We start from the raw sequence: 25,000 nt of genomic DNA on the forward strand, positions 1-25,000 counted from the left end.
CTCAGATAAGAGATACTGTAATATCGAGACAATCTGTTAAAAAGATCAGCGTGAACTGCTCCTGCATCGGACGGGCGGCGCTCGCTGCTTCATTTCCTGTGCTGGCAGCGTGAGGATGTGCAGGCGGGCGAGTCGACACAGAACCACCCGGTTCCCGACTCGAGCACGTCACCAGAACATGTGAGTCTGTGGGGAGTGAGGAGGAGGGAGGAGGAGGAGGAGGGAGTTGGAGGGAGGAGGAGGAAGAGGAGGAGGAGGGAGGTGGAGGAGGAAGAGGAGGGGAAGGAGGAGGAGGGAGGAGGAGGAGGGAGTTGGAGGGGGAGGAGGAGGAAGGAGGAAGAGGAGGGAGGAAGAGGAGGGAGGAACAGGAAGGAGGTGGGACGAGGAGGGAGGAGGAGTGAGGAGGAGGGAGGAGGAGGAGGAGGAGGAGGAGGGAGTTGGAGGAGGAGGAAGGAGGAAGAGGAGGGAGGTGGAGGAGGATGGAGTTGGAGGGAGGAGGAGGAAGAGGAGGAGGAGGGAGGTGGAGGAGGAAGAGGAGGGGAAGGAGGAGGAGGGAGGAGGAGGAGGGAGGAGGAGGGGGAGGAGGAGGAAGGAGGAAGAGGAGGGAGGTGGAGGAGGAGGGAGTTGGAGGGGGAGGAGGAGGAAGGAGGAAGAGGAGGGAGGTGGAGGAGGAGGAGGAGGAGGCGAAGGAGGGGGAGGAGGAGGAAGGAGGAGGAGGAGGGAGGTGGAGGAGGAGGAGGAGGAGGCGAAGGAGGGGGAGGAGGAGGAAGGAGGAGGAGTGAGGAGGAGGGAGGAGGAGGGAGGAGTGAGGATGGAGGAAGAGGAGGGAGGAACAGGAAGGAGGAGCAGGAAGGAGGTGGGACGAGGAGGGAGGAGGAGGAGGAGGGAGGAGAAGGAGGAGGGAGTTGGAGGGGGAGGAGGAGGAAGGAGGAAGAGGAGGAGGAGGAAGAGGAGGAGGAGGAAGGAGGAGGAGGAGGAGGAGGAAGAGGAGGAGGAGGAAGAGGAGGAGTTACTCGACCTCCTGCCACACACACGATTCAACCTCTTCTCCCTCCGTCTCTGACTGGAATAACAAACCACCTTTACATTATTTTACTTCTTAAAACCTTTTGTTATTCAAATCATTGTTCTCCCTACTCGTATCTTATTGATTATTTTAATAATTTTAGATTTTTTAAAATTCTATTTTAGTCTTTTTTTCCATCTTTTGCACTTTTGCTAATATTTTTTTAATTTCGTTTTTATTTATTGTCCTGAATTTTTGTCTTAAATGTTTAATTACTATTATTAAATAACAAAATAAACTTCCCATCATGGCAGCTATTCATAAACTATTTTCACAGGAGGTAATTTCTCGTGCTGTAAAATAACACAACTGTTTACATAAAATAAACATAATAAATTTAGATACAATATAATAATTACATCAACTCTGAGAGGCAGTTGTGCACATGGAACAGACGCTTTGACATTATATATTCAAATTAATATTTTCTACATAATAGCTTTTTTAACGTACAGTAAAACTAAAAAAAAGCATGCAACGCTTTTATGTGAGAAAATGTTTTGATTTTGAATGCAGGACCTTTTTAACAAAATGTAGTACAATCACATGTACAGTTAATAATGTGTTCTCTTGATTATTAGGGACACGTTTTACATTACTGCTGAATGGTATGTGTGTCATTTTTTCAAAGCTGTGAGACATAAATGTCAAAACAGAGATGAACTCGAACAAAAAACTACCTGCATAAGAAGAGGTACATGAGACCGTGTGCTCCACATGTACTCTTGATAACAGTTCATTTTTGCTCATGTATAAATACTCTTTTAAAACCCCATTCATCCTCACAATGCTCAGACGGAGGTTTCACTCTCCCTGGTTTCATCTGAGACTCGTCATCCGCCTCAATCGTCTTCAACCAAATCTACTTGATCAATCACATCTCATCCACAGCCGATGGGCGCTTTACCCACAATGCCGTCATATCTCTGCCCTCTTCAGATCGAGAGCCTTTGTGTCTTTAAAAACCCCTTTGGCAAACGAAAAAGACTGAATGAAGTAACGAGCGATTGAATGCACAAAGAAAGAGGACTGGGGCCGTTTGAGCACTTAGCCTGGAATTGCTCACCTTTGTCTGCGGCGCAAATCAGTCAGCTGGCCTGTGATGGGCTGAGGAGGAATGAGATGGAGAGGAGAGGGAACGAGCAGCGAGCGCCGCATGACGGCAACGATGTCGGCTGGTTAAAGTGATGGTTTTGTGGCGACGGGAGCAAATGCTGGAAAAGAAGCATCCGAAGAAAAGAGATGAAACAGAAAGGAGGAGAGTAAATTAGTGGGAGGAGGGAGGATAAAAGAAGAGGAAGGTCACGGAATTAAATGAGTCCTGAAAACATTACTTTAATAAGAGTAAGAGGGAAACGAGAACACGGGGAGGGAAGAGGAACAGTAGAGGACGAGGGGGGAGGGATGGAGCGAGGGGGGAGGGGGGAGGGATGGAGGGAGGGATGGAGGGGGGAGGGATGGAGGGATGGAGGGATGGATGGACGGATGGAGGGGGGAGGGATGGAGGGAGGGATGGAGGGATAGATGGAAGGATGGAGGGGGAGGGATGGAGGGAGGGATGGAGGGGGGGTGGATCGAGGGATGGAGGGATGGACGGACGGATGGAGGGGGGAGGGATGGAGGGAGGGATGGAGGGATAGATGGAGGGATGGAGGGGGGAGGGATGGAGGGTGGGATGGATGGAGGAGGGAGGGATGGAGGGGGGAGGGATGGAGGGATGGATGAGGGATGGAGGGGGGAGGGAGGGATGGAGGGATGGAGGGAGGGATGGATGGAGGGAACGTGAAGGGTAAAGAGAAAACACTCCACCTCTCTGGAGCGTGGATGAATTCCCCCGTTTGATTCCCCATCTGCAGCCGGTCAGTGTCGATCACTCGGCTCCGGAGTTTAATTGAATTCATGAAATTTGTTTGTCCAAGGAATTGATCCAAACTACTCTATTAATCAAATATCTGCAAAACTAACGACTTTTCCATCACGCTCAGTTGTTCTTTGTTCTGCTAAGTGCTAATGAGCAACATGCTAAACTGAGGTACGCACTGTACTTGCTAAAGGATTAAATCGACATGAGCATTTCAGCTGGAGTTCCACTGAGCCTGAGTCTTACAACAAAAAGATGGTTTCAAACTACAAAGTAATCTAGGACCGGGTGCCGGCGCGTTTGATTGGCCAGCGCAGCATCGCGCCAATGATGTCACGATGAGGCAAGAGTTGAAACAGGTCTTTTGCCTTCATCAGATGATCTGAATGACATCGATCTCCTGGTTCTTCCAGTATTGTATTGAGCTTCATTCAAAATGTTTCTTTAAATTGTAAAACTTGCCACTTGCCGACACAAAGGGAAAAAAACCTTCGACTTTGATTTGATCTGGGATTTACGGAGCAGAAAGAAGGAAAAAGGGGGGCTGCTCTTAATATATATAAATAGATGAATTCATATGTTATCAGTATACAAGTACATTTGGCCTTTAGATGTTTGCACACACACACACACACACACACACACACACAGTTCTGGCACATATGGTGTGTGTTTGACTGTTTTAAAAACAAGGTTGCACCCACGAAGGACAGTCTGACCTTAACCCAGCTCCCCTGGTGAGTTCGGGGAAACATTACACCGTCGCCCCCCCTCAACATCCTCCATCCCCAACTGAGAGCTAATTTGTCATCCCGAGGTTTTCTGAGGATGACACAACGCTGCGGGGCAATTAGCGCCACTGTATGAGTGTGCTGCAGAGCGACAGGGCCGCTCGCCCTCCGGGTTCACGAACCCAAGAGGGAACCATGCAGTCCTTAAAGCCACATTTCTTCTGAGCCATATTCTCACAAAAAAAAGGTTCTCTTTTGGCTCCCGTGTGCTCAAATGTGCGCAGTAATTCAGGTTTTTACAGCCACATAACGCGGAATGACCACGACATATATATCTCAAAGGGTGGATGTGGGCTGGCAATCAATAGCAATGACTGAACCATTAATGTTTAATAAACCTTTCTGGCTCCAAAATCTCTCTTTCAGAACATTACATCCACATCGCACGTCTTGAATTCATGTTACATCTCTTCAGGCAAACTATCATTCTTAAAAAGAATCCTGAGGAAGCATAAATCAACTCTCAGGGCTTGTTTCATTACACTCCCATCACAGCTGCAGTTACATCCCACGGCGACATCAGTAAAGCCAGTCGAGGAAGAAGTGCGCCTTAAATGTTTGGAGATGAAAAGGAAGGAGCCGTGGATGCTGGTGTGTAGTGCATCCTGCTTTCATCACTGACCAAAGTTGCCTGACAACAGTTTCTTTTAAAGTTTAAAAAAAAAAGTCTGACTCAGCTTGTCAGGCCTGGCTCAATACTTCCGACTCTGCATGCTAATGTTAGCATGCTCTATTCAGCCACGTTACGATGCTAGCCTGGATGGATGAGGAATCTTTGATGTCGGCGTCTTGGTACGATTGGGCAGGTAGAAAATGTTGTCTGTGGTGGTGCTGGATTTGAAAGCATCAAGAATTACAGAAACAAAAGCCTTGGACCTACAGCATTATGGAAAAGTTGATGAAGCTGGCGTCGGTAGTCAGGCAGGCGGAGACGTGGTTGTCTTACGCAAGTTAGGTATTTATTCAGGTACACGATGCATTGAGGAGACTTTCAGATGGACAGAATCTACCCCTCCCAGTCGTAAGGTGTATTTAAAACCTGATGAGAGGACCTTCACCCTAGAGTGTCTTCGGTTTCTGTCCAAACCCTCCGTGTGGTCCACTCATTGGCCGCCTCCCAACAATCGACTATACCAGAAGACATCCTCACCTCCAGATTCTAACCAACATGTGCCAGAAGCTCCTTAACTTTAAGATAATCCACAGCCCAGCTATTGGCTCTCTTCACAAGTTGATAGAGACCTTGAGATCGACAAACATCTCCTCTTTACAGTCAGCAGGGCAGAAGATTTCTCTAACAAACAGCATCAACCCTTGAGATGAATACAACTCTCACCTCTGCAAAAATAACTACATATCTCAAGTTAGTTTGTCCTTCGGTTTTCATTTCATCCGTGAAGAAGGAACTTCATGACCTTCCTCAATGTGTAAGGCACCTAATTGAGAGACAGCCAACATAACTTAATGTGATAATTTAGCAAGTATCTAAAAGTCAGTTATAGATGCAACTCACCTCGAGTAGACAGAAAACACACAGCTACTCGTTGTTTGTACCCTTTTGCCTTTCCTCAATTACTCTCCTCAGCGGTGAATTATGTTCAGTCCGCATTCTGGCTCTCGCTCAAGAAAGGCAGTAGATGGCAAACCAGGCCGCCGGCCAGGCTCTGCTCTCACCGGTGCCTGAGAGGCAGATCAATACCCAGATGAAGTTTTCTCTCTGCTGGAAGATCCATAATTCATACACTCTCAGGTGGTCCTGTATTTACTATCGACCAAAGGAGGTAACAACAGCAATATCAATAGGCCAAAGGGAGAGTCGCTTCCATGCCTGGAAAACAGCTTCTGTCACAGAGAAATAGGGGAGACTGTTTTAAGAGCAGAGGGGAAAGTGATGAAGGAAGTGATGAAGGAAGTGATGAAGGAAGTGATGAAGGAAGTGATGAAGGAAGTGATGAAGGAACCACTGTGGAGGAGCCTGACCAGACTTTTTTTTTTACTGCCATCATTAGCAACTTTTTATTATCATAACAATGATTTTAAAACTTATTTGCAAGTCTTTGAATGTCAGAAATCAGTGCAAATTTTCAAACCTAGTGCGTTGCCTAAGTGCTAAGGTACAGGTGACAGATGGTTAAACGGGAAAGAGTGTCGTCCTTTCTCTCAGTGTTTTTTTTAACGTTTTTCCAACTGGCTCCTCTCCTTCATTTTTGTTTTTCCAAGACGCCTCAAGGATCTTCAGGAAAAACCCTGTCGCCATTTAATCCCCATAAAAGCTGACGCAGTGTTTTCACAGTTGAAAATGAGAGATTATTTTTAACCCATGCCTTGTATGATTACGTGTTCGCATGAGTTTTATTTCATGATCTTAATGTGACCAATGTTCTTCCTCTTCAAGGAACTAAAGGGAACTTATGTTCTGCTGCTTTAGTTCCCGTGAGCACATCACCTCCGGCTGTTACAAACAAATTAAAAACAAGCGATGGGTGGAAATTGCAGGGTCACTCAAGATTAAACTCAAGTATAGCGTGTGAGCAAATACAAGTACAACTGAGTAGATACGTTGAGGATCGACTGCCTGGAGGATTGAAGCCACAAAACTACACCCACATGTTCAGGCCTGAGTTGGCTGTAACCTACGCTGGAATATCATTGCCATAACAAAGATGTATACCCAGAGTTGAAGGCAACTGCGGTGTCTGTGTTTCCTCTTTCCAGGGGCCACCAAAGACATGGGTAAGATGCTTGGTGGGGAGGAGGAGAAGGACCCGGATGCAGCCAAGAAGGAGGAGGAGCGTCAGGAGGCGCTGAGGCAGCAGGAGGAGGAGAGGAAGGCCAAACACACCCGCATGGAGGCAGAGAGGGAAAAAGTACGACAGACCATCAGGGACAAGGTGAGGAAACACTCACATCTACCAGAATTCTGAATGATGTTCACCTTTTTTTTTCCAGTGTAGGACCTTAACAAAGTATCACCTTGGAATTCCTGAACTCATGAGAACCTTGTGAGGGGGAGGATAGAATAGATTCTGCCTTGTATTTCCAACGAAGTTTATGCCGTAAATCATTCCAAAAACCTGGAAAAGGATCAATCTGAACCTTTGTATGTACTGTTCACAGTCTGTTCTCTCGATTAACGTGATATCTCAGGATCACCTCATTTTGATAGACCTCACCTTACCTTGAGTGACCTTACTAAACACGTTTTTGGCCATAACTCAAACTGAAACTTGACTTGTCTGAAGCGTAAAAACCTTTAGGCACCAATTCGAGATTCCAAGATTTCACTTTCACAAGTTCTGGGAAAAAAATGGTTGCAGTGTGTTGCAACCCAATTTTCTCCAGATGCTATCTGTTGTGCTTGTTGAAGTCATCCTTGGGAGGCGATGGCCCATCTGCCTAACCAATCATTAACAACAGCTATCCTCAGTCGTCTTACTTCTCGTTCAGCTCCATTTTTTTTCCCTGCTGTCACCTCATCCTGTGCTCTGTCTCCGCTCAGTATGGGCTGAAGAAGAAGGAGGAGAAAGAGGCGGAGGAGAAAGCAGCCATGGAGCAGGCCTGTGAGGGTTCGCTGACACGTCCGAAGAAGGCAATCCCGAGGGGCTGCGGAGACGACGACGAGGAGGACGAGGAGAGCATCCTCGACACTGTCCTCAAGTTTCTGCCCGGACCTCTACAGGACATGTTCAAGAAGTAAAACAAAAAACAGATAAAAACAAATCAGACAAACCCTTAATTCAGGGTCCAGTCTGGCCTGGGCTAAGCTGCGGGGCAACGGGAGGAGGGCGTCTTTGTGTCAGGGACTTTGGGTTGGGCGAACTTCCGGTGTTGGAAGGTTTGGGGAGAAGAAAGGCTGGGGGACTTGAACTGGTTGGGGTTGGCTGGATTGAGTGTAGATCTGGGGTATGTAGAAGTCATCGGGAGGGGGGTTCTTGCCAAACTGTTAGAGGCTACACACTGCCTTTCTAGAAATTGTTTACTTTGTTCTTTTCTACTCCTCAACAATTGGGTCATTTTGTTTGCCACTATTTCTGTACAACGTTTCAACTGCCAATTAGCACATTTCTTACAATTCGTATGGGGTTTTTTTTGGTCCTTTGCCTGTTGTTATTTTTAAACTAATTAAGAGAGGATATTTTGATTGGTTGGTCACCATCTGTTGCCAAGCAATGGTGACCAATGGAGGGCAGTGGACACTTCTGTCCTCTTGCTTCTGAGGTTTTTCAAAACGGCACTGCCGCCGTGTTTTCCAGTAGATGGAGCATGTTTTGTTAATTTTGATGGGTGTTTTCTACTTTTATGAACCTGGTGTAGGTCTTTATATGAAAAAAATAAAATAAAATCTGCATTTGAGTTTTTAGGACATGTGCCTTCATATCATCTCCTCTTGCAGAGGAATTGTAAATGAGGGTTTAATTTGAGTCACACCGCTGTACACTTGTTGGTAGCATGTAGGCACGCGTTCAAAGATACAAGATCGGACACTTTTGGAAAATTGTATTTTTCGATTTTTATGCTAGCTAGCTGGCATACTTTGGGGTTTCCAGAAGTTCAAAAACCGTTGACTTCCGGAAATGTCAGTCCACAAAACAACTTAAAAACTTAATTCACTGGCTACGAGCTTCCAAAGATCTGTCTGCTGAAGAAAAAAAAAGTTTTACTTATCTCTTACTTCCACCTCTAGTTTTGCAAAGCTAGACTTCCCATGCTAGTCAGCTAGCTAAACTTCCATCATGTTAGAAAAGTAAAACTTCAGATTTCAAGAGCTCACAATTCGTGCAAACAAACAAGACTCAACCTTGTATGAATCCCATTTTTAAAAGTTAATCACTGCCGCTTTGCCCGAAATTACAGATTTTAGGTAGATCATGATTTTAGGTAGCGTGGTACCCATAGACAATCAAAGCATTAGCCACCGGGAAACGGGCGGGGTCGCCGGTAATGTACATGTTGTCATTTCCTGTCACACCATCCATGATTGATTATATGTGGGTTCTACATTAAGCACTTGATTAACTATCTAATTTTTCTTCTTTACACATGAATGCAAACGCCAAGCAATGTCTGGATTTTATTTTACTTTGTTGTGAATGTGCCACAAATTTATTTAAATGCAAAATATGATTACATTTCGCATTCCAGCCGAGCTTCTCCATCTCCTTCGTCTTTTAAATGAGTGCATGACTGAAGTTCATCAAAACCGAGACCAAAGAAATACTGGTGAGATACTTTCTATTTCTATCGTCTCCACCGAAACTGAGGCACACGTACCGAACTTGGTTTTTATTGTTTGTGTGAGGCCTGTTGTAAAGACGCAGCAGCCCATACCGCGTGTGCATGCATCCCAAAGACCACCGCTATACTAAATGATACTCTCCTGTTTCCAATAAACTTAGACTGGCCTGTGAGCCGGCGCATCTCGCTGCCTGAAGAGCTCATTTAGAGCTGATTATATTCTGCATCGTGCATCTCTTAATCCAACGGAATATCACAGTGATTTGTCCTATAGCATTTAAGTATATGTGCTTTACATGGAAACGATCTCTATTTAGTGAAACTACCTTAATATACGGACATTTATTAGTAAAATAAAGCATGTTGGTTATCCGGCGGCCTTTCAGAGGTTAGCTACGCGACGATGTGTGATGAATACATTGCCCCATGAGTTTGGAATTTAGAATAACTTTAAAGCTACAGTGTGTAATATTTAGGAGAAGTTATTCACAGAAATTGAATATATTGTCAATAACTATGTGTTCATGTATGAGTTAAATATAGTAACATGAGGTGGACCCGACCGTTTGAACTAAACGGTCCAGATTACGTTGCGTTTGCGTTGAATTTACAGACGCTGCTGGAAATCGGAAATGGAATCAGCGGTGCGCCGCCATAAAGTGTCCCCTGTCGGTCGCTTAGTTGGTTGCGGTTTGCAACTTTACCACCAGATGCCGGCAGAAAGTTTCGAAAATTACACACTGTAGCTTTAAGGATTAAAAAGACTACGATGGAGTTGTCATGATCATTATGAGAACATCTTCCTTATTTTCATTTTCTTGCTCAGATAGGACTTTTCACTAGACAAAGCCATATCGTTTAGATTGCAATAATTAAAACGACAAAAAGAATATTTCAGCATCGAAAGTTTCGATCACATGTTTGTTTTCTGTTTAAAAAAAGAAAGAAGATAGTTGCATATTTGTTTGTAAGTCCTCACCATTCTTGTATCTTTAAACATGTAAACTAATGTGTGCACAAAGAAAATGTGCGTAGAAAAAAGAAGCCATTGTTATAATTGTCTCAGTGTTCTACATGTACTGTAAGTGTGTGTGTGTGTGTGTGTGTGTTTATATGTGTGTGACTCTACTTGTCTGTGATGTGAGGCCATGTCGTTGATTCATATAGTCCTGGTTTATACTATGTAATTGTGTCTTTGAACTATTTTGTGCACCGTAGTGAAACTAGGGGCGGATCCCCAGTTTCACTGCGTCAAAAAAAACAAAAAAACTTCACACATTCCTTTCAAATGTTGAGCATGAATACTGTATGTTCTCTAGAGAAGAAAAACACACCAAATGTCAAAAAGACAAACATGTCCTGTTTCTGTGGGCGTCTCCGGGCAACAGGATCTGTGCATTGGATCCAGAGAGATTGGCCGATGGTCTCGTTGAGCGTTCGACCGTTTGTTCTCGGTCGACTGAGGTTTGAGGCTGCGATCGCACGGGAGCTTGGTTATTCAGCTGAGGCACAAAGCTTTTGTGTGGGCGTCACAGCAACAAACTGCAGCTGTGTGTAATACTGACGCGAGCGTAGGTGTTGACCTCATGGCCTCACAGTGCCAAGCACAGCTCCTCCCACTGTTCAGGAGTTACTCTGGGATACGGACGCCACCATCTGTGTGACGGCACAGTCTGTGTAGGAGTGATCAGGGAGCGGAGGTCAACCAACTACATGTCAATCTCAGCTGTCAATCATCACGTCTTACTCCTGCAGAGCTACAACTCATCAACTCTGAGATTCATTGGAGGCTTTTCAAATTGAAAATGGGGGACGTGCAATCAAAAAAAAAGAAAAAACCTGCAGAGAGATTTATTTTATCGTAACCAAACCACCCGTGTTACTTTTGTCCGCGAGCTTCAGCCGCGTTGGATGAGATGGTTGCAGTGCAGACGTGGAGAAGCTTCTCAGTCCTGCTTTGTCTGAGGAGAATCACCTTGATTGGTTCATTTCTTACTCTTGCACCCGGGACCAGACCAGCACATGGCCTTGTATCCCCTCGCCCCAGTGGGGAGGTGAAAGGGGGACGCAGATCCTGGACTAGTCTTAAATTCATGGGCCCTTCACGGAAACTACAGCCATACATCGTCTGTATGTGGAACAGTCTCTCAGCGGGACTCGTCTCCAGGCGTCACAGCAGGTGAACTGCCTCATAGAAAAGGGCTATTATCATGTCATCTGTCTGTGAGGTCGCTGGTAACTCATCTGACGTGACGTGTCCTTGTTGTAACTCGCTCTGGTCGCATGAGATGCTGTGAACATGTTTTTACGAGCCGCTGTGGCTGTTTCCCTCCAGATATGATCCTTGGTTTGATCCCCGACAGTGTAAAAGCAAGGAGGCGTTTCTTTAAGTATAATTAGTATAACTTTACATGGAATATATACGCTGTTTATTTTCCCAACAGAAATGGATGTGGCTGAACAAGAGCGATGAAAACCACCAGTGTAGATTCTGAAAAACGAAAAAGGCCTCAAAGACGTTAAACAGCTTCAATCGAATCTTGGCCAGTTTTCCTCTGAAACTCGAAGTCCACCCACTGATGGGTTGATGGTTTTCTATGGAGGGGGGGTGAGGGGGGACTCGAGCCACAGACCACGACTGAAAAAACTGGATTATCAAAGCATCTTCTGTTGTCAGGAGCCCAGAAACATTCAGAGATCTGAGGAACGCTGCCAAGCCGCCGTTCATCCTCCGTCCAACAGCAACAAGAAAGAAATGTCAGATTCTCCATTAAGTTTTTTGGTGATTTATCTCATGAAAATTACAAAGGAATTCATACTGGCAGCACGCAAATGATTGCATAGAAGTTTACTCAGTAAATAAAACTTCATGTAACGCGTTGAGCGACTGAGCTGGAGAGAATATATTAGAATTAAAACTGTCCTTTAAACGTTATCGTTCATCCCCAGAACCCTTTTCCCTGATTTCAGCGATGCCATAACATTTGACCGTCTGACTAACATTTCCACGTAAACTTATATGAATATTATTATAACTGCCCTGCTGAATCCTGCCAGTCGATCCAGAAGTGAACGCTGCTCAGTGAGTTCTGCACCGACAAGAAGCTCGTCTCATGACTTCGTTAACTTTCCTGTGAAACTCAATGAAAACATTCCAGTCATTTTGGCATTTGCACTAGATTCCGTTGAAATGTTACTCTGACAATGTTATGGCATCTACAGAGTCGACGTCATGAGGTAGATAATAATAATTTGCCACCACCACCACCACCACCACAGTACCTGGCAGGCGTCCCTTTAGACGGCACTCTGGATTTATCAAATGTATGCTGATGATGTGACCGTGTGCAGGTCGCTGCAGTAGCTCCCTCCAGAGGCTCATACGTGAACAGTCCAGACTGGTGACAATTACATCATGTAATAGGTGAAACAAAAACCCCATTCAAAAATATACTAACAGCTCAATTGGGGAATGTTTTTTTATTTTATTAAACTTCCTTTAACTTGATCTAGAGGCTCTTTCTGTTTAATTCAGGGTGAAATAATTTCAGGGTGCAGAGGTTAAGAATGTAAAATATGAGTTCATTTGCTGTTTGTTTTTCTTCCTTATTTGCATGTCATATAGTCTATGTGGAGCCCAATCACTGTAAAACTGTCTCATCGATAGAACTGAGTCATTCTTTTTGGAAATTAAATGCATAAAACTAATAAAAAAATTATAATAAAGATTTATAAAAAGATCACCTGTGTTTTTATTTTTCCTTTTCTTGTCTTTACTTCAATGGTAATTTAGTTTTTTTCACAAACTGCGTTGGTGTCAGGATGTGTCGAGAGTTCATTATTCTTCTTCTTCTTCTTCTTCTTATTATTATTCTTCTTATTAATAATAAGAAGAATAATAATAGGAGGAAGAGGAGGAATAATATTCAGCTTTTTGTGCGGGGGGGGGGGTGACACACACAGTTGTTGTTAAAGCTCGTTGTTCATTTGATTCAGATATTAATGTGCTTCTGTGAAGCTGCTGGACAACAAAGTTCTGTCGACGGGTCTGTTGTGAATCGGGATGAACAGAAGTCTCATCAACAGTAAAGTTGTTTGTAAGGATGTATTAACCATACACACAATATTCAAACAATGAAATACATAATAAAGAACAGCCATTTCCTGTCTCATAATACAAACGTTCCAGAGGTCACGTCACCAAACATTGACTCGGTTTAGAGATTCAAGTATAATAACATACATTTTATGAACAATAATGTCAAGGTTTTCTTCTTCAATGTGAGGAAGATGTGATGTTTGCTTCTCTTCTTCTAGATATAGTGAACTGAACGACACCAGACATTTCAAATATATATGACGACGGATATTTCTCACTGTTGTCTGACATTTTCTGTGAGAGAAATCAGACCAATTCTTTTTCTTTTAGAGTCAAACTGATTGACAGCTGGTGCGTCCAATCGGTGCATGGTTACAGGTGTAGGTGGGCGCTCAGTCAGACCCCGCCCCCGATTCTACGCCCGGCGAAAACAAGATGGCGCTCACAAACCAACGGGTGACGTCACGGTGGGTTGATATTGAGTTGCAACTAATGATTGTTTTCACTTTATCAATTCATCTGCAGACTATAAAAAAAATTAGTTAATTAAAGAATGTTATCTATGTAGTTATTAAATAATGAAAGATGGCGTCAGCAACAGTCAAAATACAAAGATATGAAACAGAGAAAAACAATCAATCTCCTTTTAAATTTTATTTTCCACGTAACAATGAATTCCACAATTTGCTGGTTATCAGATTAGTAGCTGAATAAATGTTCCTCTCGATAGAAAGGTCCAGTGTTCTGTAGCTGATGAATCACCAGCAGTGATTTGCTCTTTTACAGTCTCGTTAATCCTGAATGAAAGACAAATTAGTGTGTGTGTGTGTGTGTGTGTGTGTGTGTGTGTGTGTGTGTGGGTGTGTGTGTGTGTGTGTGTGTGTGTGTGTGTGTGTGTGTGTGTGTGGGTGTGTGTGTGTGTGTGTGTGTGGGTTTGGGTGTGTGTGTGTGTGTGTGTGTGTGTGGGTGTGGGTGTGGGTGTGTGTGTGTGTGTGTGGGTGTGTGTGTGTGTGTGTGTGTGTGTGTGTGTGTCTGTGTGTGTGTGTGTGGGTGTGTGTGTGTGTGTGGGTTTGGGTGTGTGTGTGTGTGTGTGTGGGTGTGTGTGTGTGTGTGTGTGTGTGTGTGTGTGTCTGTGTGTGTGTGTGTGGGTGTGTGTGTGTGTGTGTGTGTGTGTGTGTCTGTGTGTGTGGGTGTGTGTGTGTGTGTGTGTGGGTGTGGGTGTGTGTGTGTGTGTGTGTGTGTGTGTGTGTCTGTGTGTGTGTGTGTGGGTGTGTGTGTGTGTGTGGGTTTGGGTGTGTGTGTGTGTGTGTGTGGGTGTGTGTGTGTGTGTGTGTGTGTGTGTGTGTGTGTGTCTGTGTGTGTGTGTGTGGGTGTGTGTGTGTGTGTGTGTGTGTGTGTGTCTGTGTGTGTGGGTGTGTGTGTGTGTGTGTGGGTGTGGGTGTGTGTGTGTGTGTGTGTGTGTGTGTGTGTGTGTCTGTGTGTGTGTGTGTGTGTGGGTGTGTGTGTGTGTGTGTGTGTGTGTGTGTGTCTGTGTGTGTGTGTGTGTGTGTGTGTGTGTGTGTGTGTGTGTGTGTGTGTGTGTGTGTGTGTGTGTGTGTGTCTGTGTGTGTCTGTGTGTGTGTGTGTGTGTCTGTGTGTGTGTGTGTGTGTGTGTGTGTGTGTGTGTGTGTGTGTGTGTGTGGGTGTGTGTGTGTGTGGGGGGGCTGTTTGTACTTTCCAACCCAACAGACTTCTCTGCTTCAGGCCCTTTTGACTGCACAGAAGTGGCTCAGTGTGTTTCCGTCTCCTGAGGAAAACTCCTCAAGGCGTTTACATGTGGAGGGAAGAGATTAGCTGGTAATTTCAGCAAAAGCTCACATTTAATGGCGACACTGTAAATGCCAAGAAGAGAGGTTGTATAATTGCGTGTGTGTGTGTGTGTACTTTAATCCATTTTGCTGGAGGCAGGCGTACACACTGGGCTATTTGGAATACGTATAATTATATTTTCACCATGTTTCTGAAACATGCTAAGTTGCTGCACACGACAACCGTGTGCGAATGGGTGGATCATGTCTCTGTGGAGTTGGACTGCAGCCTCGGTCGTTCTACGTGATGAATAAACCCCCCAACAATTATTCTCTATACTTTCTACTGTTCTATTGACTGTTGATCTACAAGAAGTTAAAAGAAGTTAAAGAAGTCCGAGCGAGGAGAGATGAGAATCCAACAACATCTGCTTGTGGTCTTGAGGAGGCAGAAGGAACCAGGCCGACTCCAAAAAGAACTTTCAGAGGACGAGGCTGAAGATTTAGGACGTCAGAAAGTGTTCTGACTGTGGTCTCAGGGGCAAAGACACACCGGTTGCACCTATCGTCTACGTCAGGGTATATTTCTGCCAATTTGGCTTCAGAAAAGTGTGTTCTATGAAATACCTTAAACTGTATGAGCCCCAGACGAATCAAGATGATGATGAGCTCATTCTATCGATGGCCTTAACCCACCAGTCATCGGTGAGGTCACCAGGCATCACGCAACCTTAGCTTTGAAACAGGTTTGTTATGAGTGACATGAGACCGCAGGTACCCGGGATATAAGAGCTTTCTGATTGGAAGTGGGGGTGGTGAAGGAAACAGAGGATTCTGTGTGCGATGAAGTGTCGTACTTGTAAGTAACGAAAGAAATGTGAGCCAAGTTCATTCAGAATAGAGATAACAAACGCAATAGCTGTGGCAGGATTCGAGACATATGATGACACGCGATGTTCGATTCCCTGGTGTACTGGTGAAAAAAAAGAAAATTCTTCTGCATGTGGATTTCCTTGGATGCCGATTGAACGACCAAGCTCGGAGGAGAACCGGTCGTCAGGGACAACGTGAGTCTTCTGTTGTGAGACGCTGCCACCTGGTGGACATTGTGTAGCATCACAGGGGCGTAGTGCAGCGCTGACTGTCGTCATGACGACAGCGGCCTCCGGGCTGCGACTCTTATCAGCAGCCTGCAGGCACCGGGCCAACGTCTCGTCCCATCAGCTCCGTCACAGATCCGCTCCCCCGCTCTCGACTGTACACGATGAACATCTGAGAAGAGAGGATCAGAGAGGAGCGGACACACAGACGCGTTTCAAAGCTTTATTTATGTACAGTAAGACACTTTCTGGAATGGCAGTCCACATTATTTACACAGTATTTACATGACGAGAAAGCTAATTAAAATATGACTGTGAGGCAGGCGGATACATTTCATAGAAGATATTCGCTCCGACATGAGAAACATCTGATCGAGAGGCTCCGCAGATTCATTAAAGGCAGATTAATAAGTGTTGAAATGAAATGACAAACACTTTCAGAAGCAGGAAAGTAAATATACTGTAATATACTGATTTAACACGTGAAAGTAATAATTATTTTAAGAGTCGAGGACTCGGTGGTCAATTCATTTCAGAATGAAACTTCTGTTGCTTAAAACAAAAAAAATGATAATGTAAATCTGTACTATAACGGTTTATCATGTGTTTCTGAAGTCGTGCATTTTAACAGTACTAGTTTAATAGTACTGTGGAAAAAGCTCATGTTAATGTGAAGTTAACACTAAACTTGTTAAAGTCACTTTTCTTAATGTAAGAAACAGAAATATAATAATATGTACAAGTGGACGGTACATACAGAACATGTGCAGTGCAACTTTAAGCAATTTTTTTAATAAATATATTCTAAATCTGATATTAGAATTAAAAAAAAGAAAAGAAAAGTCAAACGAATTGATTGGGGATGTGAACTCATTTGAGTTTTATAATCCTACTCAAATTGAAGCCAATCAAATCTAAAGGGAAACAAGCTAAACATTTCAAAGATAAAATATATATATATATATAGTCAAAGTGGGCGGCGCCCGTCGTCACTATTGATTTGGTGATTTGCAGGTCAAGAGAAGGTTGAAACTTCCACCAGACATTTTGTTTCACAATCTCCCGATGATCCGACTTCTCTTGACCAACGAGTCGGCGTCGACCGTGTCGCAACACGCCGTCGTGTCCCTCTGGCCTCAGAGACGCAGCGTCGAGCGACGAGATGCCTTCACCACCGAGACGCCTCCTGCAAGAACTGCAGCGAGAGTTCGTAGGTCAGGAACATGGTGGCGCTCATGGGGAAGCCTCGGATGGCGTTCACCGACGCTCCGCGGAAGAAGACCTGCACCACAACAACAACAACAACAACAACAACAACAACAACAACAACACAGTTTTATTAGTGACGAACGTTTTATATTTACTCTTACTTTCAAAATGTGTAACCAACAGTTCTTCATCAGACATCCTGACATGTAATGTATATATAAGTATATATAAGTATATATATGCTCAGTAGACCAGTGGTAGTGAAATCAGGAGCCAGAAACTCAAGTAGCTCCGTGGAATTTAGACATGATTCATTTTATTATTCACACCTGGGATCTGGTCCACGTAAAGACAAAATGAACGAGTCGCTGGAGATCTGTCGTTGGCCTTAATACTTTGCAAACTACTTTTTAAAAAAGCAACACACAGATATAATAGTATTCAACGCTGCTAAATGAGATTGGACGCAGAAGAATATCGCAAAAATAATGGTGTTATTCGCTTTGCTGCAGTTAAAATATTGGTGTGACGTGTTCATTTTTATGCACATTCTAAAAATCGTTTCACAATTGTTATGATTTTATTATTGAGATTATTGAGACGTGTTTATATAAAGACTCTCGGTGCAACAGGTCGTGTTTGTCCTCGTCGACCCGACTCATGGATCTGAGGCCTGAACGTCCAGGTCACTGTTATTGACGACCTCCGTTCTGTGACCTTTGACATCGAGGTAGGGTTAGTGCTGTTTGTGGTTTTGATGCGACGCTGATCAGCTGCTGGACGTGATGTTGTTCAGCTGCTCGTGTCCTCAGTGTTTCTCTGTGACACTTCTCTCCTACACACATTTCATCAGATTACCAAGTGACTGTCTCATACTGTATATCCGTCCGACGTCGTAATATGACTCTCACCAAAGCGAGCTCGTCCTCATGCCGAGCTTTTGATTCGCTGATGGACTTACATGATACGAGACACTTCAGGGGAAGTGGGAGTTCTGAGAACTGACTCCGACTGGGTTACGCAGTTCTTCTCGAACATCTGTGACTTCAGTGACTGTGGCTGCTCAGTGAAGTCACTTCACATTTGACTTTATAAATTCTGAACCAGATTACATTTAATAAATGTTTATTGCCAGTTTGACAATATTTCTTTCTTGGAAATAAAATCTGGCGCTGCAGAATCTCACACTCATGAAGGTTGTGAAACTTTGACTGAGAAATATAGAGAAAAATGATCCTTCATGTGATGAAAGAAATACTGTGAAACTGGTACATGATGTTAATTCTATTGCAAATATGCTCAAAAAAAGTTATTGTTTTCTGTCTCTCAAATTGGAAGTTGACCCTCATTTCACACTTTTTTAAAATTTTAAATTGAATGTGGGATTTGAACCAACGCAGCTTCTCACACATTTTGTAGAATAAGCGATCAACTGAACTACAGATTATTTAATAATCTATAATAAAGATCTGCTGTGTGTGAAATTCTGCCGCCGCCGATTCATGTTCACGTTTTATTTCCTGTGTTTGGAGGCGACACACCTCGAACTTCTGACGGTTATGAACTGAAGAGGACGATCGCTGTTCTGAAGACGTCATGCCCTTTGACCTTTGACCCTTGACCCTTTGCTCTGACACGGCTCGTTGGTAAATGCTTCAGCAAATGTCTCTGAAAGCTTTTGAATTTTTCTTTTCGTCTCAATGGGTATTTTCACTTTAATCCGTTTTGCTTCCTTATGAACTACCGATAAGCTTTTACATATTTTCTTTTATAAAAAACACAACATCCAGTAGCGTTAGCCTGGAACACGCCCAGAAGTCTTATGACATCTTCAGTGATTCTGGTATTTGCATGACTTCCTGTTTGACTCCATCGCTCGCTCACCTGCATTCCCTCCGACCTGTAGCTTTGGATGATGCAGTGCACGATTCCCTTGTACTTCCTCTGCAGCTGAGCGTCGGCCTGCATGCGGCTCTTCACCACGTCAGCCGGCGTGGCCGTAACCCAGGAGATGGACCCTGAGGAAGAGGAGGAGGAGGAGGAGGAGGAAGAAGAGGAAGAGGAAGAGGAGGAGGAAAAGGAGGAGGAGGAAGAGGAGGAGGAGGAAGAGGAGGAGGAAGAGGAGGAGGACGAAGAGGAGGAGGTAGACGAAGAGGAGGAAGAGGGGTCTTTAGTTCCTGTTGACCTGTTCATCAGGTGAGACAGAGACACCGACACCGACACCGACACAGACCATGTCCAAGCTGGGACACAGAGGGGTCAAAGGTCAGAAATTTGAACCTTTTCAAAACTCATGTACTCGCCAAAAGAGCCTTGATGTCCAAAGTTCAACCGGTGGACGAGTCAAAGGTCGACGCCCACGCGGCTGAACTTCATCTCCTCACACGAGACAGAATGTGACGGTGCACAAATCTACTGCCACTGGACCAATTAGACCGGCTGTCCATACATAAAAATGATTTTATAAGAATTAAACATTATGTTTATTTTCTTCTTCACTCCACAAGGTGTAAACGGAGCGTGGTTGAACACACAGGCCGGACACAGATCTCATGCACTCAACCTGAAGTATGTGGTCAGCTTTACTGTAAGTCGACCCCCCCCCCCCCGAGACGAGGAGTCACTTCCAACTAACTCGCCTCCTACGGGTGAAATGAGTTCACGTGTATTTATATCACGACTTCACGAAGCAAAGTTTGTCACGGGTCAATAAAAAACATGAAACATGGATCATTTGTGGAAGCTGCAAGTGGAACCATGTGATCACAGCAGATAAAGATACGCAGAGGGCGTTAAAGTTAAAGAAAAGAAATATAAGTTATGATATTTTAACATATTTCACTTCAAATAGTTTGTTTCATTTCAGTTGGTGCGTCAGAGCAGAGCTGCAACAGAATAAACTATGAAGACACGAATGCTGCGTTCACACCGGACGCGAATTATTCACGAGAGTAGATTAAACACAAAGTTGAGTGTGTGTGTGTGTGTGTGTGTGTGTGTGTGCGTGCGTGTGCGTGTGTGTGTGTGTGTTTGTGTGTGTGTGTGTGTGTGTGTGTGTGTGTTTGTGTGTGTGTGTGTGTGTGTGTGTGTGTGTGTGTGCGTGTGTGTGTGTGTGTGTGTGTGTGTGTGTGTGTGTGTGTGCGTGTGTGTGTGTGTGTGTGTGTGTGTGTGTGTGTGTGTGTGTGTGTGTGTGTGCGTGTGTGTGCGTGTCTGTTCAAATGTTCGAGCAAAGCAAAGCGGAAATTCGCATCACGTCCCATGTGAACGCAGCAAAAGAAGCAACTTTCTATAAGTTTCCATAATGAGAAGAAAGTTATTACAATTTTATTTATGTTTTGAGGATAAAATAACTAGTTTATTTATCTGTATTAAAAAATACTATACTATGATTTTTGGGGGGATTTACTATACTTTGACTTTAAAATATATTTCTATAACATCCTATGACAATTTTATGACATTTTATTCCGTATTATTCTTCCCTGTACTCGGCTGTGGCGACTGGCCTTGATTTAACTTAAATCCAACATAACTCATTCTTCCAGCCAACAAACCACCGTGGTGAGTAAAATTTGATGTTTTTCATACAGAATACTATGACATGGCTCATGACGTTCACCTGCCAGTCCTCCAGCGAGCCAGATGGAGCACGGGTGAGGACTCGACGTGGCGTCTGGCTTCAGCAGGTTGCAGAAGAGGGTGTAGGGGATGAAGTAGAGCGTGTAGCCCGGGACGTCCCGCAGGATCATTGCCCCGGCCCCCCTGTACAGGCCCTGGAGGCCCTCGGTCTGCAGGATGCTGCTGATGCAGTGGACGGGCCCTCGGTAGAGTCTCTGGCTGGGGATGTCGACGGAGCGCAGGGGGATGTTGCTGCTGTTCGATACGTTGCCAGCCAGGTTCAGGTTTTCTGCAGGAGGGCAAATGAAGGTGACGGGAGGTCAGTGAAGGTGACGGGAGGTCAGTGAAGGTGACGGGAGGTCAGTGAACGTGACGGGAGGTCAGTGAAGGTGACGGGAGGTCAGTGAAGGTGACGGGGGGTCAGTGAACGTGACGGGAGGTCAGTGAAGGTGACGGGAGGTCAGTGAAAGTGACGGGAGGTCAGTGAAAGTGACGGGAGGTCAGTGAACGTGACGGGAGGTCAGTGAACGTGACGGGAGGTCAGTGAACGTGACGGGAGGTCAGTGAAAGTGACGGGAGGTCAGTGAACGTGACGGGAGGTCAGTGAAGGTGACGGGAGGTCAGTGAACGTGACGGGAGGTCAGTGAACGTGACGGGAGGTCAGTGAACGTGACGGGAGGTCAGTGAACGTGACGGGAGGTCAGTGAAGGTGACGGGAGGTCAGTGAAGGTGACGGGAGGTCAGTGAACGTGACGGGGGGTCAGTGAAGGTGACGGGAGGTCAGTGAAGGTGACGGGAGGTCATTGAATGTGACGGGAGGTCAGTGAAGGTGACGGAGGTCAGTGAAGGTGACGGGAGGTCAGTGAACGTGACGGGAGGTCAGTGAACGTGACGGGAGGTCAGTGAACGTGACGGGAGGTCAGTGAACGTGACGGGAGGTCAGTGAACGTGACGGGAGGTCAGTGAAGGTGACGGGAGGTCAGTGAATGTGACGGGAGGTCAGTGAACGCGTTGTACAGCATGAAAAACTAATTTAGCTTATTAAGAGCTTTCAAAGTCTGTTAAAAGTGTGTTTGAGGAAGCCAACGAAACAATAAGTCCTCAAGAATAAACAGACAATTCGATTTTTCACGTGCGATGTCGCCTCTTTAAACTTCTGACCTCAGTTTTACTGGTTTATTGTTTAACGGAGTTACACACAACTTCCTATAAACCAGCAGGTTTGAGCGACAGGGGCTGAAAGTCACCAAAAGGTTTTCATCATCTGTAAGTTTGGCAAATTATTGTCTCCAGACAAAAACTCAGAAGAGAAAACTGAGGTGGCGTCTTGAAAGTTAAAGCCTAGAAGATCTCAAATCTGAGAAACTGGAGCCATCCATTGTTTTAAATGTCTTTTCAATGACTAAAACAGTTAATCAATGATCTAAATATGTGCAGATTAAGTTTCTTTCCATACAGTAATAATTCATATATAATATAATAACTCAAAGAGAGGTGGACAGGTGACGGACCTCAGAGAGACACAGTATTGATAAGCTATCATATTTCTTCTGAAGCTGTAACGTCATCATGAAAACTGACAGGTCTCTTTTATACTTTTTTTTTTAATCAATCTTCTTTTTCATATGTATAATAATTTTTTGAAAGTTTTATTTCTGAATTAATCTTTGAACAGACAATAAAAAACACAATGTCTCCGTGGGTCTTTCTGGGCGTTGCCGTGTTTGGCAGAACAGCTGTTAATCTGCAGCTGTGTCAGCTGGGCTGCAGATAAGCAGCTTTAGAAAACATTGTTCTTCCTTCCCGCAGCCCAAGAAGAAAAAAACAACCCTAAACAACAACCCAAACGATCCCCCCCCATCCAGATCCGCAAACCCTGATTTTACCTGCGAGGACCATCTGCGTCTGCATTTGCAGTCGGATCTTGACCAGGTCCACGGGGGCTCCCAGGCCCACCGACATCAGTCCAGTCAGCATGCTGGCCACCGTCAGGTCCAGCATGCCGCACGGATGCTGCCCGTCGCCGTAGCGATACTTGCTTATGAGTCTCTGCGTGTTGCTGAAGAAGCCGAACACGGCCGAGTTGTAGACGGTGACGCTGGCCAGCGGGAAAGACATGCCCTTGAAAAACCCCATGACCTGAGGAGCAGAACGGAGAGAATTCCAAACATTTTCCACGTGGTCAAAGTCCATGAAAACCAGGCGATACACTTCTTTAAACTGAAGAGTGCGCTTTGGATGAATAAACCTGTGCCAACAATACACAGAATGAAATATGGGTTGAAGATGCTGCCAAACATTTAATTTGCGGAAAGTTTTCCTTCCCAACGGGGGAGGGGGGGGGGGACGACGACACATGAAGAAAATAATACACAGCTGTCCACCGCATGAACAGATCGCTGGACCCGAGAGCAGAGCTGTGGCTCCTGACAGAGAGTGGGCCTGAGACACCGAGAGCTCCAACTCTTATGGTTTTTATTGTAAAGAAAAAGATCAAATAATGCACCAAACAAACCAAAGTGTGGTCAAAACTTCTACAATCAGCAGGTTGTTTCTGAGGAGCGGTCAGCGCCGACCAGGACGTGAGTCACTTTGTAGCAGCCTCTTTTCTCCGGCTCCCACCTACGAGATGTGCAGATTAGTCTCCAGCCTGAAGCAGAGAATTCCTTTTGGTTTTGTTGCAAAACTCACAATTGTATGATCTAGTCTGCAAATAAATTCCCAGGCTGAATTCATTTCCATCAAAGAAACTGGAGAGAAAAAAAACCCAAACCCCAAACCAACTTAAGCTCAAATCAAGTCTGTGTGTGAAAACAATGAGCCAACAATTACATCTGGTTCTTTTTCTGTGTTCTTCAACAGGAAACTGAATAATTATAAGTTTTAGCCTTTGAAGTTAAGTAAAGAATTTAGCAAACTACAACTGTACTCAGTAGGAGTGCAGACGTAAATATGCCTTTTTGTTTCAACGAAAACCCTTTCTTGGCCCGTGTGCCGTCCTCCCACAGAGTTTCACTGAAATACGTCCTGATGTTTCTGTGTAATCCTGCTGACAAACAAACCATCGGACCATCGGACCAACGGACCAACGGACCATTGGACCATCGGACCAACAAACCAACAAACCATCGGACCATCGGATCATCTGACCATTGGACCAACTGACCAACAAACCATCTGACCAACTGACCAACTGACCAACAAACCATCGGATCATTGGACCATCTGACCAACGGACCATCTGACTAACGGATCATTGGACCATCTGACCAACTGACCAACAAACCATCGGACCAACGGACCAACGGACCATCGGACCAACGGACCATCGGACCAACGGATCAACGGACTAACGGATCATTGGACCATCTGACCAACTGACCAACAAACCATCGGACCAACGGACCATCGGACTAACGGATCATCTGACCATCTGACCCACGGACCATCTGACCATCGGACTAACGGATCATTGGACCATCTGACCATCTGACCAACAAACCATCGGACCAACGGACCAACGGACCATCGGACCATCGGATCATCTGACCATCGGACTAACGGATCATTGGACCATCTGACCATCTGACCAACAAACCATCGGACCAACGGACCAACGGACCAACGGACCATCGGACCATCGGATCATCTGACCATTGGACCATCAGACTAACGGATCATCTGACCATCGGACCAACTGACCAACAAACCATCTGACCAACTGACCAACTGACCAACTGACCAACAAACCATCGGATCATCGGACCATCTGACCAACGGACCATCTGACCATCTGACCAACGGACCATCTGACTAACGGATCATTGGACCATCTGACCAACGGACCAACGGACCATTGGACCAACGGACCATCGGACCATCGGATCAACGGACCAACGGACCCGGATTTTATATTTTTGGGGCATAAAGAAGTGACGGTGAGGAAATATTCTCTGATTTTTACAAAAAGTACATTTCTGTCACTAGCGGGCGCCAAATTGGTGTGATAACAAAAGTCTGGTGACATGGCGAAGCAACAGGATGATGGGAGTCGCTGTGGTCAACGTGAGCTAACCTTCGCTCAGCGTGTTTCTCTGATGACTTCAGATCCAGATGTTCGACGTTGAAATATAGAGTCAAAAACCAGCAACATCTAAAAGTGTGTCGTTTAAATACTTCGACTGATCTGGCATCACAAAGGGGATGTGACGCCCCCGACAGACGACCAAAGGAA

General features: G+C 45.0%; 2 protein-coding genes across 4 annotated transcripts in view; one reads left to right on the forward strand and one right to left on the reverse strand.

Annotated features, from left to right (window-relative positions):
* Positions 1-12,696, forward strand: part of LOC118319670 (complexin-2) — a 32,259-nt gene extending 19,563 nt beyond the window's left edge. Inside the window, exons 3-4 of the mRNA XM_035650232.2 lie at positions 6,434-6,609; positions 7,218-12,696. Of these exons, the coding sequence (XP_035506125.1) occupies positions 6,434-6,609; positions 7,218-7,415 (374 nt within the window). The 3' untranslated portion in view covers positions 7,416-12,696. The remainder of the gene's footprint in view (positions 1-6,433; positions 6,610-7,217) is intronic.
* A 3,452-nt stretch (positions 12,697-16,148) lies between these two features.
* Positions 16,149-25,000, reverse strand: part of slc25a48 (solute carrier family 25 member 48) — a 12,857-nt gene continuing 4,005 nt past the window's right edge. For all 3 annotated transcript variants that reach the window (XM_035650228.2, XM_035650227.2, XM_047334386.1), the window contains 4 exons: positions 22,653-22,905; positions 20,768-21,055; positions 19,033-19,166; positions 16,149-17,221 (listed from right to left, as the gene is read on the reverse strand). In XM_035650228.2, coding sequence (XP_035506121.1) covers positions 17,108-17,221; positions 19,033-19,166; positions 20,768-21,055; positions 22,653-22,905 — 789 coding nt within the window. In that variant the 3' untranslated portion in view covers positions 16,149-17,107. The remainder of the gene's footprint in view (positions 17,222-19,032; positions 19,167-20,767; positions 21,056-22,652; positions 22,906-25,000) is intronic.

The sequence above is a fragment of the Scophthalmus maximus genome, chromosome 9 (assembly GCF_022379125.1).
Source record: "Scophthalmus maximus strain ysfricsl-2021 chromosome 9, ASM2237912v1, whole genome shotgun sequence".
Lineage (NCBI taxonomy): Eukaryota > Metazoa > Chordata > Actinopteri > Pleuronectiformes > Scophthalmidae > Scophthalmus > Scophthalmus maximus.